Source organism: Chelonoidis abingdonii, chromosome 7 (genome assembly GCF_003597395.2).
Source record: "Chelonoidis abingdonii isolate Lonesome George chromosome 7, CheloAbing_2.0, whole genome shotgun sequence".
Lineage (NCBI taxonomy): Eukaryota > Metazoa > Chordata > Testudines > Testudinidae > Chelonoidis > Chelonoidis abingdonii.
In genome coordinates this window covers 73,794,565-73,813,533 of record NC_133775.1, presented here as the reverse complement: position 1 = coordinate 73,813,533, position 18,969 = coordinate 73,794,565, and the positions used below count along the sequence as shown (strand labels likewise).

At 53.9% G+C, this 18,969-nt stretch overlaps 1 protein-coding gene across 1 annotated transcript in view; it reads right to left on the bottom strand.

Moving 5' to 3' along the window:
- Nucleotides 1–594: 594 nt before the first annotated feature.
- The window catches only part of APBB3 (amyloid beta precursor protein binding family B member 3), a 32,115-nt gene continuing 13,740 nt past the window's right edge, over nucleotides 595–18,969 (bottom strand). The window contains 11 exon segments of the mRNA XM_032801758.2: nucleotides 595–1,838; nucleotides 4,062–4,247; nucleotides 5,173–5,288; nucleotides 6,412–6,495; nucleotides 7,685–7,772; nucleotides 11,595–11,709; nucleotides 12,261–12,388; nucleotides 12,823–12,969; nucleotides 13,946–14,006; nucleotides 15,607–15,683; nucleotides 15,914–16,104. Coding sequence (XP_032657649.2) covers nucleotides 1,605–1,838; nucleotides 4,062–4,247; nucleotides 5,173–5,288; nucleotides 6,412–6,495; nucleotides 7,685–7,772; nucleotides 11,595–11,709; nucleotides 12,261–12,388; nucleotides 12,823–12,969; nucleotides 13,946–14,006; nucleotides 15,607–15,683; nucleotides 15,914–16,104 — 1,427 coding nt within the window. The 3' untranslated portion in view covers nucleotides 595–1,604.

The window sequence follows — 18,969 nt, the reverse complement described above, 5'->3', positions numbered from 1 at the left end:
CATGGGTCTGAGCCAGTCTGGTGGTTCCTATCTTCCTACTTCTGTGTAGCAAAAAAGTTCCTTTCCCCTTCTGCCCCCACCCCCCATACAGCTTGTTCTGACCCCAATCCGATCCTGAGCAGGAAGGGGCTAAAGCAAAGATGGGGCTGGCTCGTGCTCGCTGCATGTTAGTGTTTTATTTGCACAAATGATCAGATAGAAAGTGTTACTGAGGTAGACTTCAGTCTATCATACGGGCTCCCCCGGGAACTGACAGGCAAGTGTAAAGAAATATGGGCGTGAAGACAGATTAAGGTGATTTCCAAACTGGGCAAGAGAACAATCCCTTTAAGGAACCAGCAGGTAATGTGTGACTGGCTTGCAACTGGAAGGACAGCTGGTCTATACTATACCTAACAATTACAGCCCCAACTGGCCCGCTCTGGACACAGCTGAGCCAGGTACCCACTAGGCTTGATGGGCATTCACACATGGGCTCCCCCCGGAGGAGTAGGAATTCACACCAGCTCATAACAACCCACTAGAAGTCCAACACTGATTTTCTTTTCCTACTTTTAAAATGAGAGTTGTCCCTCACAGGAGCACTAGTGTTACGGAAGGGCTGCTCCCGTGTGCTGGGCTGCACGTGCTGGTGTTCCATGAGCACTGGCGCTACACACACACTTAGTTATTGGGGCTGTGTGCACCAGTTTGTTGCTGTGGGTTTGCATGTGATCACTAAGCAGTGCTCACTGGTTTGTTTTGGTTGGATTTGCACCTGGGCTGCTGCCACTGATATTTTTAAGAGCAAAAGAGGCAAGAATTCATTTAGAATTAAAACAATTCACAGCAGGAGGGCGAAATAGAGCCCTCCCTTCCCACAGGCCTCCTACCATTCCCAGCAGCATGTTACCAGCTATTGAATGAAATGGGAAAAGAGGCAGATCATTCTTTCAGAGTGTGGCAGGGGGGATGGTTAGTCAGGTGCCTGCAAAAGGCTTTTCCTCGTATCTGCAGCCAGTAGACACAGACCCATGGCCTGTGCCTGCCCTCCATACTGCTGTCAGAAAATCAAAGGGGTTCATTGGAAGAGCCAGGGCTGAGGAGGTGAAACCCCTCTGTCAGCTCTATGGGTCCTGGCAATACACCAACCCTTCTTGCTGTGGTGGCAGCAGCGCCCACGGCCTTCAGCTACAATCAAGTTGAGCTCCCATTCCAAAGTGAATCCCAAGGAGCTGTGCCCTGACTGGAACATCTGCCCACCCCGGCCCCTGACGAAGGCAGAACTTAGTTCCTTCGGCCTGTGTGTCATGTTCGCTGCTGACTGCTCCAGGTATTAAGAAACATTCCCTGCTTGGAACCATACATGTGCTGGGTCATTGCTACTCCCCTGAGCCTCCCACACCCACCTCCCTCCCCAGGGGTTATCTACAAAGCAAAGGACTATTGGGTTCTGGCCCTGCCTCTGTGGCCAGCTGGGACTCTCCCTGCGGGGAATGGACTCGCTCTTTAGGTCTGTTGGGCCTTAGCTGCAGGTAGAGCCAACAGATCTGGTTACTCTATTTACACAAGCCAGCCAAGGAGCCTGCTCCCTTACCCCCCCCCTCCTCCCCAACAGCTGCACCCTATGGGGTGTGCAGCATTGAATGCTTCTGCCGGAACACTTCCAAGAACGAGAAAACCCCCCGCTTCCAAGTGCTGGTGCCGCTGCTGTTTTTCTGCAGGGAGTGGCCCGTGGAAGGGAACGGGCACCCTGGGGAGTCCACAGATGCCGTCCTCTTCATCGTAAGCACCGAGCGTGAGCTGCCCTTCGGCCTCAGCCGCGAGGTGGAGGCCACCAGACACTTCTGGTACTGAACCTGTGATTGAATGGGAGCAGCGGGTCAGAGTGTCACAGAGACCAGACCACAAAGAGCGCTCTGCCTCAACAAGAGCCCAGCAAGCAGAGAAGGGTTGTCGTCATCCATGCACGGTGGGTAAACTGAGTCACAGAGTGATTAGGTAGTTGTTCAAAGGCAGCTGGCAGAGCTAAAGATAGAATCCAGGAGTTCTGACTCAGTCTGCCCCTTCATCTAATCGCTAGGCTCCACTCTCTCCTAGAACTGGGAATGGAGCCAAGGAACCCCATCTGTGTCCCTTCCTCTAACCACTAGAACCGCCTCCTTCCCATGCGTACAAATTGGCTCTGCATTTCATGTGTGCATCATACTTCTCAGCAGACTCTCCAGCCGGATGATACCAGCAAAAGGGCATCTTCAGTTCCCCTTACTCTGATCACTAAACCCCATTCTCCCCAGAGTCCTCTCCCACCCTGCTCCCCCCAGCTCCGAGTCACCCAAGTCTGCCCAGGCTTTAACCCATTTCCTGTAGGTGCTTGTGGAGAGTGGTTTGTGAGATGCTGATGGCACCTTCTCTCTAGATGCCCAGAGCTCCTCAGCTTCAAAGGGTTTTCCCTGGGAGCAGCCCCTCTCCTTGTACTCCCCAGGCCACTGATGTAGAGCAGACACAGGAAACACCACGGCAGTGGGACCCCAAGGAAAGGCAGCGAGTTCCAGGGGTGTTTTGAGACAAGTGTGAGGGTATGGAATGAATCAGTTGTGGGGTGGAGTTTACATAAGAGCAGCCACATTGGGTCAGACCAATGGGCCATCTGGCCTAGTATCCTGTTTTCTGACAGAGGCCAATGCCAGGTGCTTTAGAGGGGATCAACAGACCAGGGCAATTATTCAGTGATCCCCCTCGTCATCCAGTCCCAGCTTCTGGCAGTTGGAGGTTTAGGGTCACCCCAACCATGGGGTTGCCTCCCTGATTGTCTTGGCTCATAGCCATTGATGGACCTATTCTCCAGGAACTTATCTAATGGTTTTTTTAAGCCAGTTATAATTTTTTGGCCTTCACAACAGCTGCTGGCAACGAGTTCCACAGATTGATGGTGTATTGTGTGAAGAAGTATTTTCTTTTGTTTGTTTTAAACCTTCTGCCTATTCATTTCATTGACTGACCCCTAGTTCTTGTGTTATATGAAGGGGTAAATAACAGTTTCCTAGTCATTATCTCCATACCATTCATGATTCTATAGACCTCTGTCATATCTTCCGCTAATCGTCTCTTATCCAAGTTGAACAGGCCCACTCTTTTTAATCTCTCCTCATCTGGAACCTGTTCCATACCCCTCATCATTTTTGTTGCCCTTCTCTATACTTTTTCCAGTGCTAACAGATCTTTTTTTTTCCAGACATCTGTGTCAGATGTGAAAAATGAAAACCCCTCCCCCATCTACCCCCACACTAACCCCTCCAGACTCTGCCCCACCCCTATCTGTTCCCACACTAACCCCCCAGACTATGCCCTACCCCTGACCTCTAAACACTGTTTTCTACAGGGACTGTGGGTGCTCCCTTGGGTGGCCAAAGGCCAGCTGGAAGGGGGCTGGGCATGTTGTTTGGCCCCAAAGCATCCAGGTGCCTCCCCGGCCTCAGGGCCTAAGGGGGTAGCTGAGCAAGTCGACCTGTTCCAAATGCCAAGGTGAGTTCCCTAACAGGGAACTGGGTTTGGCTCTAGAGGACATGGCCCCATGTGAGGGACGACAGCAGCATGTCTCCCACCCTGCCTGGACCCTGCTGCAGACATGTACTGGCAGGGCCCACACACTGTGCAGCTTTTTGAAAGCACCACGTGCTTGTTAAGAGCTACAGTCTGTCAGTGATACCCACACTTCTAGGGACCTAGGTGGCTCAGGGGGCTTGTTAGACCAGAGCCCACACACATACCCCCAATGAGGTGGGACAGAGTCCCTCATGGGGATGGTTCAGAGGTGAAACAGCCCAATGACCAGGGTTGGGAATATAGAGCCTGCAATGCCAGCCCACAGCAGGTGGGTTCAGAGCTGTCCCAGTCTATAGGTCTCAGTAGAGAGCAGAGACTGACTGGATCATGGACTCCCCTCTATAGGGCAGGGCTGAAGGAGAGCTGCCCATGCAGCCCCTCTCTGGGGCTAGATGGAAGGTGTCGGTCTCTAGGGCTCTCAGTCCAGCACATTTCACCGCAGAGAGTTCCCCTGGGACGGGGTGGAGCACACTCACCATGCATGCAGCCTGCACAGCCTCTGAGATGGTGCCGGCATCCGGCTCACACCAGAAGGCCGTGCACTGGAAATGCTGTTGCCCCATGTCTACGATGAAAGCAAACGTATGAACATCCTTCCCAACCCCGATGAAGGTCACGTAGCGGACCTGGCACTCAAAGATGTGGGCGTCTTCCTCACCAGCCTCAAAGGAACACACACAAGAGCAGTCACTAGACTCAGGCAGAGAGGAAACGACCCTGCCTCAGGGTTACCTCAGTGTCCTTGAGAGGGATGTAAAGAACTACAGCAGAAAAGACCCAGCATGTCCGGCTAGGCCATCCCCTGGGCCTACGGCTTTGTCCCCTACTGTCCCCAGGGCTCCCAAGCAATGGAGCTTCCAGCCTGTGCACGGGGAAGCGACTCCATGGCCTGATGGATAATGAGCCTTCTCCAACCATCAGCCTATGTTCCCTTGGCTTCGTTTTGCCTTATTTTCTCTCAGAGCCTCCTGCATCATTCCTCTTCCTCCTGGTGCCTACACCCTCTGTGTCCTTGCAACTTCCAGCAAGAGCCAGGCCCCTCTGGCCTATTTACTGCTCGAGTTGGCAACACTCCTCCCAGCCCCTCACTGTGCCTGCTGCTGGGTGGGCCCCAGCAGCACTGAGCTCCTCTCGTTGCCCAAGGCCTGCACTCACTGTCCCTTCAGGACAATTGATGGCAGCTATGTGGAGAACCAGACAAACCTCAAAGCCCACGAGCTGGCAGCGCTGAACTCCTTTCAGCCAGCCCTGAGCACTGCTGGCATTGCCTAGTGGCATTAATGAGCGAGTGGCTTGGAACCACAGGCTGAGGGCAGGTGGGAGGGCATTGGCTACAAAGTCAGTAGGACCTGTTCTTTGGTTGCATTTGCCAGAGGAGCATAACCGGGTGGGCTCCAGGGCAGCGGGGGCTGCAGTAAGAAACCCCCAAACCCACCCTAGAGCCTGTTCCACTTGATGCATGGGGGCTTCAATGAGTGAACCCCCTGTATTCCAGAGGCAGCCACTCAGTGAGCAGCCCTCAGCAGCAGGAGAGGGGTAGTTGCCCTGTGGTAGAGCCTCCAGAAGACCAAGCATGTGGAATGTTACCTCTGCCTGGTGCACCGTCATCACCGAGTCCAACACGCTGACAAGGGAGGGGGTCCACTGCTCACGGCTTTGGCTGCTCATCAGGGTCTCAATGGCCTCGTTCAGTATGTCCATCCCTGGGGAGATGAGCAGAGGGGATGGACCACATCCTCCATGCCTGGCACAATGAGGCCAGTTACCACTCACCCATCAGGCTCCTCTGAAGCCATCAGCCTACAGGACTCAGCGGGGCTGTGCTGCCCAGAGGGAAATGCAAGGGTGGCAGCACTCTGCGCTGCCGGTGTCTAGTGGGGTGGGGATAGATGGGGCTACAGGCAGCTTCATCCAGCCAGAGGGGCAAAGAGAGGGGTGCACAAGCAGCCCCTTCAGCTAGGGTGAGGCACGGGCAGCAGGAGATGCCAGCGAATCCTGCAGAGATTGCAAGTTCCATGGTTACAGAGCAGTTTCACTAGTGCAGAAGCCACTGGAGACACTGAGTGGGGAGACTCCCTGGGAAGCAACACAACAGGGAATATAGGCAGCAGCAGTGCCCCAGACCAGCCCTCAGTGCTTCACAACGTGGATTCTTTGGTGCCACCCCCCAGGTCAGCCCACAGCACAGCCAAGCCTCACTACTGCCTCCCCCGCCCCCCCCCCCCCCCGGGCTGGTCCACAGCACAGCCAGGCCTCAGTGCCCACTCCCCTCCCCCCCAAGAAAAAACTCTCCACAGCTGCCAGGCATCCATTGGCTCTGGTCAGCACCACTGATTGGGCTGTTAAAAATCTGGTCAGTGGCAGTGGGCCTAAGGCAGCCTCCCTGCCTGCCCTGGCTCCGCGCAGCTCTCGGAAGCAGACAGCATGTCCAGCTTCTAAGCACAGAGGCAGACACAGAGCCCCCTGGCCTCTCTGCCTAAGAGCTAGAGGAGGGACATGCCGGTCACTTCTGGGAGCCACCTGAGGTAAGCGCCGCCCAGCTGGAGCCAGCATCCTAAACCCCCTCCTGCACCCCAACCTCCTGCCCCAGGTCAGAACCCCCTTCTGCACCCCGCACTCCAACCCCCAGCCTAGCTGCGCTTTTCAGGAGTTCTCTGTGCTGGCTTAACTCTGCTCCCGTTGAGGCCAGTGGCCATTCGGCCACCGATACCGTTCAGTGGGTGCAGCATCCCTGCCCACCCCCGCGTTCTCTTTCAGTACGCAGTGGCCCATATGATGTAACAGCATAGGGACTGCAACAAGAGCTTCCCCCCCAGGGCTACTCACCCATGGCTTTGGGCACCGGTAAGCTGCCAATATACAGGGCTTCGTACTTCTGGATAGACTGCCTCACAGTGTCCCCAATATCAACTGCCAGAGACAAGAGCAAGCCAGAGCAAGTTCTCCTCCAGCTCTTCACCATCTTGAACAAAGCCCAACTCTTTACCGAGGGGTGGGGGCTTCATTGTATTACCCCCAGGCAAAGGCCGACCTGAGGGCTGCCCAGCTAAAGGATGTCTGTTTGTGTCTCAGGCACGAGTGACGTGGATTTCCCCACCTAGCACCAGTTGCTTGACTTCGGGGCTTAGAGGACAGAGAGAGCAGGAGGCGAGCCATTCTGCTGGGGAACAGCCCTCCACTGCCGTGGGATTGGTCCTGTGCATATGAGGTTGTTTCCTTCTCTTGAAGATGTTCTAGGAGCACCCAGGCCTTGAGCCCATCCCCACAGGCTCCGAGGACAGCCCAGGGCTCACCTTAGGCCTTTCTTTCAAGGAAAGATTGTGTTGTGCTAGGTTTCCCCCCACCACCCTGCTTATGAAAACAGGCTGCCATGGGTACAACGGGGCAGGCCTTGGAGAGAGAGAGAACCAGTCCCATCCTCTGGCATGCAGCCCAAAGCTCCTATCTGGAAATCGGGGAGGGGGGCATCAGTTTGAGAGCTGATATCTCAGCCCCTTTCAGGGCTAGAAAGGAGCACCCTGCACCCATGGGCAGGGAGTTCCCAGCTGTCCCATGGGACAAGGTGAGGGTTTCTATCCTTGGTTGCAGGGGCAGCAGGTTTGTAGAAATTTTGGTGGTGCCCAGAACACCCAGAGCCCTGCTGGTGGTGAGTGGAGGCCCCGGACTGTTCTAAATAGCCCGGGAGGATGTGGGGGTTGGGGTGTGCCCAGGGACAGAAGATGGAGCCGAGGGACAGACCAGTGCTGGAGCCGGGCCTGTGGTGCCTGGCCACCAGGAATATTCCTGGTGGCAAGGCACCACGGGCCCATAGAACTCGCCGCCCATTGGTGGTCCAGGAAGTATCAGATCTTGGCCCTGTCACTCATGCAGATGCTTGCGTTAGGGGAAAGGAAGGACCATTTGTGAGCAAAGTCTTTAGTGGAGGTTTCAAAATGGGGGCTGTGCAGAGTGCACAGGGGGTGGCAATGCTGGCAGTAGGCATGGAGGAGATGATCAGTGGGCAGAGTGCAGGTGATGGGGTCTCGCCTGGGACTCGTGCCCCCGGTGGCATGGGAACCATTTGCAGGTGGCGGGCGGTGAAGGGAATGCCCTGGAGTACCTTGCAGCGGTAAGTTGTCTTGCGAGATGGGCTGCAGCGTGATGGATCGAGTGAGGCTGTTGCTGACCACTGCCCGCTCAGCCATAATCTGCACAGTACAGAGAAACACCATGACACAGAGACTTCCCACAGGCCTCTGCTCTCAGATCGTGGCTGGTGGGGCTCAGGCCCTGGGCGGTCAGGCAAAAACACCTCTGCTGTGTAGCAGGATAGTACCAGGGAAAATGAGTGTGGCTGTCTCCGGCCTGATGGCTAGAGTCCTAGCCTGGGACTCAGGAGCCATGTGTGCTAGTCCTAGATCTGCTGGTGACCTTGGGCAAGTCTTTCTGTGACTTGTTTTCCCCATCTTCCCTTTGAGACACGCTATATAGGAGCGAGCTATTACTCTCATTAGCACTTGTACAGCTCAGGGAGAGAGAGCTGTATCATCAGGTAGGGACCATCGAATTGTGGAGGTGAATGCGTGGTTATACAAGTGGTGTTGGAGAGAGGGCTTTGGATTCTTCAACTGTGGGATGCTGGTCCAGGAAGAAGGATTGCTAGGAAGAGATGGGATCCACCTAACGAAGAGAGGGAAGAGCATCTTTGCAGGCAGGCTTGCTAACCTAATGAGGAGGGCTTTAAATAGGTTCGCTGAGGGATGGTGACCTAAGCCCAAAGGTAAGTGGGGAAGTGGAATACCAGGAGGAAACACAAGGAGGAGGGTACAAGATGGGAAGCCTCCTGATTCATACTGAGAAAGTAGGGCAGTCGGCTAGTTATCTTAGGAGCATGTACACAAACGCAAGAAGCCTGGGAAACAAGCAGGAAGGATTGGAAGTCCTGGCACAATCAAGGAACTATGATGTGATTGGAATAATAGAAATGTGATGGGGCAGTTTACATGACTGGAGCACTGTCATGGATAGGTATAAACTGGGCATAAATTGTTCAGGAAGGACAGATACAGGAGGAAAGATGCAGGAGTTCCACTGTATGTAAAAGAGCGGTATGATTGCTCAGAGCTCCAGTATGAAACTGGAGAAAATCCTGTTGAGACTCTTTGGGTTAAGTTTAGAGGTGAGAGCAACAAAGGTAATGTCGTGGTGGGTGTGTGCTACAGACCACCGGATCAGAAGGATGAGGTAGACGAGGCTTTCTTCGGACAACTAACTGAAGGTTCCAGATTACAGGCCCTGGTTCTAATGGGGGACTTCAATCCCTCTGACATCTGCTGGGAAAGCAATACAGCAGTGCCAGACAATCCAGGATGTTTTTGGAGAGTGTTGGGGACAACTTCCTGGTACAAGTGCTGGAGGAACCAAATAGGGGCCGCGCTCTTCTTGCTCTTTTGCTTACAAACAGGGAAGAATTGGTAGATGAAGTAGAAGTGGGTGGCAACCTAGGCAGCAGGGACCATGAGATGGTTGAGTTCAGGATCCCGACAAAAGGAAGAAAGGAGAGTAGCAAAATACAGTCCCTGGACTTCAGAAAAGCAAACTTTGACTCCCTTAGGGAACGGATGGGCAGGATCCCTTGGGAGGCTAATATGAGGGGGAAACAGCAGAACTAAAATTCATTTGCAAATTTAACACCATTAATTTGGGATTGAATAGAGATTGGGAGTGGCTGGCTCATTACAAAAGCAGCTTTGCTTCTCCTGGAATTGATATCTCCTCATCTATTATTGGGAGTGGACTACATCCACCCTGATCGAATTGGCCCTGTCAATACTGGTTCTCCACTTGTGAGGTAACTCCCTTCTCTTCATGTGTCATTCTATAATGCCTGCATCTGTAATTTTCACTCCACGCGTCTGAAGAAGTGAGGTTTTTACCCACGAAAGCTTATGCCCAAATAAATGTTAGTCTTTAAGGTGTCACCAGACTCCTTGTTGTTTATGAAGGGGAAAGGAATCCAGGAGAACTGGCTGTATTTTAAAGAAGCCTTGTTGAGAGCACAGAAACTAGCCATCCTGATGTGCAGAAAGAATAGCAAATTTGGCAGACTTGGCGTAACAGTGAAATATTTGATGACCTTAAACTCAAAAAGGAAGCTTACAAGAAGTGGAAATTTTGACAGATGACTAGGGAGGAGTATAAAAAATATTGCTGGAGCATGCAGGGGTGTAATCAGGAAGGCCAAGGCACAATTGGAGTTGCAGCTAGCAGGGATGTGAAGGGTAACAAGAAGGGTTTCTACAGGTATGTTAGCAACAAGAAGGTGGTCAGGGAAAGTGTGGGACCCCTACTGAATGGGGGAGGCAACATAGTGACAGATGATGTGGAAAAAGCTAAAGTACTCAATGCTTCTTTTGCCTGGGTCTTCACAGACAAGGTCAGCTCCCAGACTGCTGCACTGGGCAACACAGTATGGGGAGGAGGTGAGCATCCCTCAGTGGTGAACGAACAGGTTAAGGACTATTTAGAAAAGCTGGACGTGCACAAGTCCATGGCTCCAAATCTAATGCATCCAAGGGTGCTGAGGGAGTTGGCTGATGTGATGGGATGAATTGCACCCTCAGCAAGTTTGCAGATGTCACTAAGCTTGGGGGACAGATAGATACACTGGAGGGTAGGAATAGGGTCCAGAGTGACCTAGACAAATTAGAGGATTGGGCCAAAAGAAATCTGATGAGATTCCACAAGGACAAATGCAGAGTCCTGCACTTAGGAAGGAAGAATCCCATCCACCGCTACGGACTGGGGACCGACTGGTTAAGAAGCAGTTCTGCAGAAAAGGACCTGGGGATTACAGTGAATGAGAAGCTGAATATGAGTCAGCAGTGTGCCCCTGTTGCCAAGAAGACTAACAGCATATTGGGCTGTATTAGTAGGGGCATTGCCAGCAGATCGAGGGAAGTGATTATTACCCTCTGTTCAGCACTGGTGAGGCCACACCTGGAGTATTGTGTCCAGTGTTGGTCCCCTCATTGCAGAAGGGATGTGAACAAATTGGAGAGAGTCCAGAGGAGGGCAACGAAAATGATCAGGGGGCTGGGACAGATGACTTGCGAGGAGAGGCTGAGGGAACTGGGGTTATTTAGTCTCCATAGGAGAAGAGTGAGGAGGGATTTGATAGCAGGGGTTATTTAGTCTGCATAAGAGAATAGTGAGGGGGATTTGATAGCAACCTTCAACTACCTGAAAGGGGGGTGCCAAAGAGGATGGAGCTCAGCTGTTCTCAGTGGTGGCAGTTGACAGAACAAGAAGCAATGGTCTCAAGTTGCAGTGGGGGAGATCTAGGTTGGGTATTAGGAAACACTAGTTCACTAGGAGGGTGGTGAAGCACTGGAATGGGTTACTTAGGGAGGTGGTGGAATCTCTATCCTCAGAAGTTTTTAAGGCCCAGCTTGACAAAGCCCTGGCTGGGATGATTTAGTTGGTGTTGGTCCTACTTTGAGCAGAGGATTGGACTAGATGACCTCCTGAGGTCTCTTCCAACCCTAATATTCTATGATTCTATAATCAGGTAGGGGAAACTGAGGCACACAATGGGGCAATGACCTGTCTGAGGCTACACAGCAAGTCGGTGGCAGAGCAGGAATTGGCATTCAGACCTTAATGACTCCCAGCCCTGCGCTTCACCCACAGTGCTCATCAGTGCCCTTGCCATGGTCTCCACTCCCCAGGGCCAGGCTGGACGGTCCCCGTTGGATCAGGGAGCGACTCCTGTTGGTCTTGCCTCATGCTGTTCCCAAGCTTGGATTCTGCTCTGGGAGTCCTCCCAACAGCCAGAGGCCTGGAGCATGTCCGGTTCTGAGACACCTGCCAACAGGAGGGGAACCTGGCTCCTAGCCCAAGAGAAGCCTGATCTAAAGGAGTGAAGGGGCATGTGGGCTCAGGACTCCCTGCCACCAGCTCAGCAGGGCTGACGGAGCCAGGCTGGGCCAGGCCCAGGCATGCTGGGTGGCATGTCCCCAGGAGCATACCTTGGAGCACATCTCATGCAGGGCCTTGGCGATGGCTTTGGCAGGCACATTGCAGTGGAAGACATGGCACTTCAGCATGCATGTGTCCTTGTCGCTGGCCACGAAAGCAAAATCCCTGCAAGGAGAAGAGAGTGGGGTGAGCAGGAAGATGGGTGTGGGGCATCGGCCCTGCCCATGGAAGTTGAGCTACATTACCTGTCCCTGCAGCCAGCGTAGCAGCGTGTGGAGAGAGGAAAGGAGACAGCAGTTAATGCACTGATTCCTGTGTGGCAGCAGCGAGCTGGGACATGCACCTCAAAGCACCCCTCACCAGCACTTCCCTAGGAGCCCTGCTGGGAAGGGAGGAAAGGCCCACTGCAGAGAACTAGCTGCAGTACCAAGCAATGCCCTGTGTCCCAGCAGGCACAGTGCAAGGGAGCCATGCCAGCCCTGGGCTGCAATGCCCTGCATTGTGTTATGTGCAGTGATGCCCCATTGCTGGGGTGACACCACATCCTGGCACCAGACCTGAAGGGATCACAGAGAGGTTTGAAATGTCCCTGGAGGCTGGATTACAGGACCCGGGGCAGTCCTGCCCATACACCAGGGAGTGTGCCTGCTGTAGCAGGGTGGTAAGGGCTCCCCCAGAGCAGGCTCCGGCAGCCCCCCAACCCCTCGGCCACTCACCTGCCATTGTTGCAGCCAACCCCCCAGACACGGATGTTGATGATGGGCTGGCAGTGGATCAGGCTATGATCCAGAGGGTCCAGCAAGCTCATTGTGTCCTTCTTCAGAATCATCACCATGTTCTGGCCCTGCAAGGAGAGAGCAGGGGCGCTCAGCACACAGGGCTCCCCCTCCCCTCCCCAGGCTGCCCAGCTCCCCCTCCCACCCATGCCAGAGGGGTGGCCAGAGGCAGGTGGGGATGGGACACCCTCTCCCCCACCAGGAGCTTCGAGGGCACCCCCAGGATGCATTGTTTGGGGAGGGCAGTGCCTGCGTCTGGGATCAGGATGGAGGGGCAGGCTGGGGGAACACGGGGAGTGACTCTCATCCTCTGCCCAGTGACCCTGAATCGGGCAGAGTCGCTACTGAGATGGCAGGAGATCCCTATGGAGAGTCACTAGCCAGGCTTGATGGAAGCCAGGACTCTGGGGCCAGCGTCCTGACTCTTATGAGCAGAGCCATGCTCCTCCCAGGCATCCGTGGCACCCAGCGGTCTCTTCCCCATGTCAAGAAAGGGACTCACCTCACTCCAACTGCCCGCGGGGTCCCGACCATCACACTTGCTCTGCGAGACCTGCTGGATGCAGTTATTCACCGCGATGCTGCTCTTGCCCGGGGTCAGGTCCTCCTCCGGGATCTCCACCCAGCCCAGGGAGCGCACAACGAAGCACTGAAGGGGAAGACACACTGGGGTCACACTCAGCAACAGCCCAGACCCCCACACCAGCTCCACTCAGCCTCATTGAGCCTGACAGAGCCAAGGCCAATATAGCGACCCAGTCTGGGCAGAGGGCTAATCGACACAGTATAAACAGCTTCTGCCAGGCCAACCCGCTGGGGTCACTGCCATGCCAGCTGCCCAGGACTCTGAACATCAAACAACTGGGCCCAAGGCCCCAGCTAGCCCAGCTACCAGCACCATCCTGTGCCTCTGGAGGTTCTGCTGGGTGCAGGCGAATGGACTAGATGACCTCTCAAAGTCCATCTCCAGTCCTACGATTCTATGAAGCCAGCAGCGCACATGGGTGAGAATTCAGGGCTCCACCCACCAGGGCCAGCTTTAGGAAATGCAGAGCCCAATTCGAACAGTTTCGACGGGGCCCCCGCAGAGATGACTGTATATAAAAGAAAAAAATGTAAAAAACACATGGGGCTTGTACTCACTGGGCAGTGCTCTGAGTCTTCGGCGGCAGGTCCTTCACTCGCTCCAGGTCTTCAGTGGCACTGAAGGACCCACCGCCGAAGTGTCGCTGAAGACCTAGAGCGCTGCCAGGTGAGTAAAAATTAAAAAGGCGCCTCTAGCCAGGGAAGAGATTCTCACTGGGCACGGGGCCCTCTTAGGTGCGGGGCCCGATTCAGGGGAATTGGTGGAATTGGGCTAAAGCCGGCCTTGCCACCCACTCTCTGTCTGTTCCCAGGGCTCACTCACAGCCACCAAGGGAGTCATGAGAGCATGCTGGGTACTGAAATGCACCTCAAGAGGCTGCCCGTGGCCACTGGACAGGAGCAGCCCAGCCACACCAACAGCCCCCAGGGCCCAAACCCCTCCACTAGATCATCCCAACCCCCTGTCCCAGCCCTGAGCCCCCTCCTGCACATTAACTCCCTTCCAGAGCCTGCGCCAAATGACCCCTCAGTGACAGTACCTTGGAGCCAGGCTCTGTGCCACCAGCAGGGAACTCCTCCTCATGCCAGGGCTTGAAGGTCCTGCAAAGGAAGGTACGGCATTAGTCATGGCATTGAGCAGGGCATGGCAGGGAGCAGCAGCAGGAGCCCAGCAGGCTGGGAGCCCCTGCCTCTGCCCAGAGCAGTGAGGGCACAGTGTCTGACCCTGCGTAGGGCCGGAAGGCATTGATCACTCACCCTGGCCTGGCCTGGTGGGTGCTTACTGGGATGGGGTTTCTTGATAGAGACCCTGCCCCACTAGGAACTGGACCCAGGCCCACCAGCTGCTTCCATACAGGCCACCAAACAGCCATGAGTTGGGGCCTGGGATATTAGTCACAGGACGCCTCCTTCCCATTTCCCCATCAGTCCATGTGATCCCACAGCAAAGAGAACCAGCCCTTTTCTCCCATGGGCAGCACCAACAAACAGGGCTCTCCCAGAAGAGGTGCAAGCATGTGCCCGCAGCACCCGACTCTGGCCTCCGGAATCACTCATCTGTCGTGACACGGGCCCCACTTAATGATCCAATGCAGAGACAACACAAGCTCTTGGCCCCACTGCCCCGGGATCAGGGTGAACCGTCTCCTCTCCCCCTCCCCCAAGCTCTGTGCCCAGTCCCACCCCTGGGATCAGGGTGAGTTCTCTCTCTCCTGAGACACTGTCTGGCCTGGGAAGATGTTGGCTGCTCCTGATCCAAACAGTATGACATACCCCCATTTACCATTGTGAAGGGCACATGCATTCTCCAGCGTGCCAAACAGGAATGCGGCATTTGCCCGAACAGATCAAGCCACGCCAACCCACCTAGCGCAGCATCCTGCCGCCTGCAGTGGCTAGTACTCGACTCTTCTAAGCAAGTGATAAACAAGAGACACCCCATGAGGCACCTGGCCCAATGTGCAATGCTGCTCAGGTGAGATGGGGGGTTCCTTTCTGACCTGCTGGCCAGAGCCCTGAAGCATGAGGTTTGATTCCCCTTAGTTAGCTGCCTAGCCAGATGTTGACAGTAAGAGAGTTTCTCCATGTGTAGGTTTGCTGGCACATGGCTGCAAGTTAAGCCAGTGGATTTGGGGGCTGTCCATGCAAAGGCATTGCCTCCCAGAGCAGGGAAGGCAAGTCCTGCTCTTCAGGGCTGGGGCAGGAGATCAGGGTGGTTTAATTCATCCCTGGGTGCCACATGACCAAAAAGCTAGGGAAAAACTGGGAAGTTTAGAGAGGAGACCCATGAGCACTGAGGAGGCTGGAGGAGTGGCTGAGGGGAAGGGGTTCCCTGCATGCCAGGTGCTCTGCAGTGACTATGTGGTAACAGATAGCTGACACCATGCAGCCCAAGGAGAAGGAAGTTCCTTAGAGGAACATTGAGCATGGAACTAAGAGGAATGGGATGAAATTAAGAGGAAAATATAATTTGATTGTCAGGAAATGGCTTCCTGATCATGAGGCACCCATGGCTGTGGAATTGCCTCCCCAGGGAAGGAGCAGGACCCAGCAAGTGGGATGAAAGCTGGGCTAAGTCAAACCCTAGCAGTAGGGATTAACCCAGGAAGGCAAACACGACAAGGTGCCAGTGACTTTTCTCCCATGGGTTTTGTCCTAACCAGGCATGCTTTGGCAAGGTAACCTGTGCAGCGATCCCTACCTTCTGGGCAACAATGCCACTGGACTGGGGATGGGTCTGTCCTTGGACACAAGCTTTACTGCGGCTCCCGGCAGATCCTGAGCAGAGACAGGAGAAGAGACTCGTGAGAAGGCCACCAGAGAGCACATGGAGCTTGTGTGCAGATGAGTGTTCCTGGTGGGTGCAAACCCCCCTGTTGATACAGCCCTGCTTAGCCCTGGCCATCTCCCCTCCCATGGTGACCAGAGGTGATTGATCTAATCTCATTCCTCCCAGATGGAACTGGCAGTGCGAAGACTAAAGCCAGCCTTCTCCTGGCATTCTGTACCGTTTCCTGCAATGTAGCTTCTCCACTAGCCGCCAGGGTGCCTCCCAGGCCAGAAGTGCATGACGGCCGTTGCCACTGTGTGGTGCCCGTGGGCACATGCCAGTAGTAGGTCCCTGAGGAGTCGTGAATTTTCCTCCATCCTGCGGGAAGGTCGGGCTCTGTCTCCAGATTCTGGTCACTCCACAGGTTATCTAGGAACACAGAAAGCATCAGGCAGCTGGGGTCAAGGTTTGTGGAGCAACTTTTATCCTAAAGGATCCCAATGCACTTTACAGATACCGCACTGTCCCTTTACCGTGGCTGAAATGCAGCCACCTCTGGGGTGAGACACAGCACTTGTTTACCAGCAGCCCTACATGATAGTTTAGGACTGGAAAGATATTACAGCGCATTCGGCTGGCCAGGACACAGAGGCAAACACTCCAGCTCTTTAAGGGCCAGGAGGCCTGGGACCAGCCAGCCCCGTTTACTTTATCAGCCCTAGCTGGAAGGGGTCAGGTGTGTTCTATAAGAAAAGGGAGTTAGCTCAGCTGGAGGAGGGAAAGGGGCTCCTGCAGTAGCCTCTGGAGCCAGAGGGACTGAGAGAGGCAAAAGGGGTAAAGCCCTCAGTGGGCGGAGGAACTGCTGTTGGGTTTAATGTCTGCCAGGTTTTACATTTGGAGACTAAAACTGTGTCTGGAAAAAGAACAGGAGTAAATAAACTGCATGCATCTGATGAAGTGGGTTTTAGCCCACAAAAGCTTATGTTCAAATAAATGTGTTAGTCTCTAAGGTGTCACAAGTACTCCTGTTCTTTTTGCTGATACAGACTAACATAGCTACCACTCTGAAACCTGTGTCTGGAAAGAGACTCTGGACAAGGTCGTGAGTCCCTCATCACCTGGGGAGACAGGCCACCACCTCTCCCGCAGCACTGAATGCAGCCAAGTGATCGGCTCCAGGAACTGAGGCAGCAGCAGTTAACCTGGAGCCAGACTGGGTAAGTCGCTCCTGCTGCAGGATCCCCATGACTCAAGCCATCAGGACCTGTCCTCAATCTCAGAAATGCAGGGCTGGAAAGGACCTGGAGAGGTCATCAAGTCCAGCCCCTGCGTTGAGCCAGGACACCACCCTGGAATGCAGCACCTCCAGCAGCACAGCACCCCTAAAGCCATTCCGAGGTACCCATTCAGTAGGGAACTCAGAGGGAAGGGTGCTGCCTCTAGAATACAAACAACTGCGCATTATTAATAAGGCATCAAGTGAATAAATCAAAAGGACATGGTCCCTGCTCTTAGAAACTGACAGTCTATGTAGGGGCATAACCTGACAAAACAGAGTGGAAAGAGAAATGGGGGACAAGGGCACGAGATAGTTGAACGGTGCTGCACGTTGTTTGCTTTATATAGATGTGGTGTCACATTAACTGCTATGTGCATGTCTTATGCAGTGTTGGTGTAGACGTGTCAGTCCCAGGGTATTGGAGAGACAAGGAGGGTGAGGTAATAGCTTTTATTAGACCAATTTCTGGGTGAGAGAGACAAGCTTTCATGTGCATGTCTTGTAAGCGCATCATCTGTGTATCCAACACACACACACACACACACACACTCACTAGGCTGAGTATGCAGGGAGGGTCGAGGTAATTTTGTTTCCTGGCTCCATGCCACCAGTCCAGTTCACTTCCTTTTTCTACAGTCTAGAATCTACAGTCTTGACCTGATGAATTTCAGCCAGGGCTGAGCCCTGATCCAGCTGTGATGGGGGAAGCCCCCTGGTTGCGGTGGAGCTGGCACACTCCCAAAGAATGGGGAGAGCATGAGGCTGGAGGGTCACTCTCAGGAGGGTCACTCCTGAGCCTCCCTGTATGAAGTCCATTGGTTCATACTTATATGGAAAAATTCACCTCACAAAGGGGTGAGCTTGGGTGGGAGGGCCCAGTGCTGAAGCGCCCTATGCACCAAACTCCCTCTGAAATCCCTGGTGACTCTGAACACAGAGGACTTGTAGGATCACATTCTGAAATGCTAACTGCGCTTGGAGCCCCTCCCTCGGGAGCTCCATCCAACTCTCACTGTAACAGCTGCTCATTTTCATCTACATTCTTCCAGCAACTTACATCCCAAAGCACTTTTCACATACTAGCCACGCAGGCCCACTGAAATGCAGCCAGCTCTGGAGTGGAGGGTGGCACCTAATGGCAAACAGCAGCAAATTCTCATTCTTTTGAGAAGTACCTTTAGCTCTGCAGCACACCGAACCCTGGGTTCTGAGCTCTCATCCACAGGAAGTGCACAGTGTTGGACTTCTTATCCCCAGAAGGAGAAAGGGCCAGACTGACCCCTCTGGAACTGGCAGGGAGCCTGGGGGTATGTCTGCACAGCAAAAAAAGCTCCATGGCAGTGAGTGTCAGGGTATGTCTACATTGCAAAATTAGGTCGATTTTATAGAATTCGATTTTTAGACATGAATTTTATACAGTCAATTGCGTATGTCCCCACTAAAGTGCATTAAGTCAGCAGAGTGTATCCTCACTACCGTGGCTAGCATCAACTTACAGAGCGGTGCACTGTGGGTAGCTATCCCACAGTTCCCACAGTCTCTGCCATCCATTGGAATTCTGGGTTAAGCTCCCAGTGCCTGATGGGGCAAAAACATTGTCACAGGTGGTTTGGGGTACATGTCGTCAGTCTCTCCTCCTTCTGTGAAAGCAATGTCAGAGAAGTTGTTCTGCACCTTTTTCCCGTGCAGACGCCATACCATGGCAAGCATGGAACCCTCTCAGCTCAGCTCACCATCACCACTGCTGTTGTGTCCTGGGTGCTGCTGTCAGAAGACGGTGCAGTACGACTGCTAACCATCATCATCCACAGCTTCCTCTGCAACTCTGCTCTCCTGCTCTTGTAAATGAGTTCAGTCTCAATAGCAATTTTCTCCAAGTTGTCAGAAATCTGCACGGTACTAACCATCATCATTCACTGCTTCCACTGCAACTCTGCTCTCCTGCTTTCCTGAAGACGCCATACCAATGCAAGCATGGAGCCCGCTCAGCTCACCGTCACCACTGCTGTTGTGAG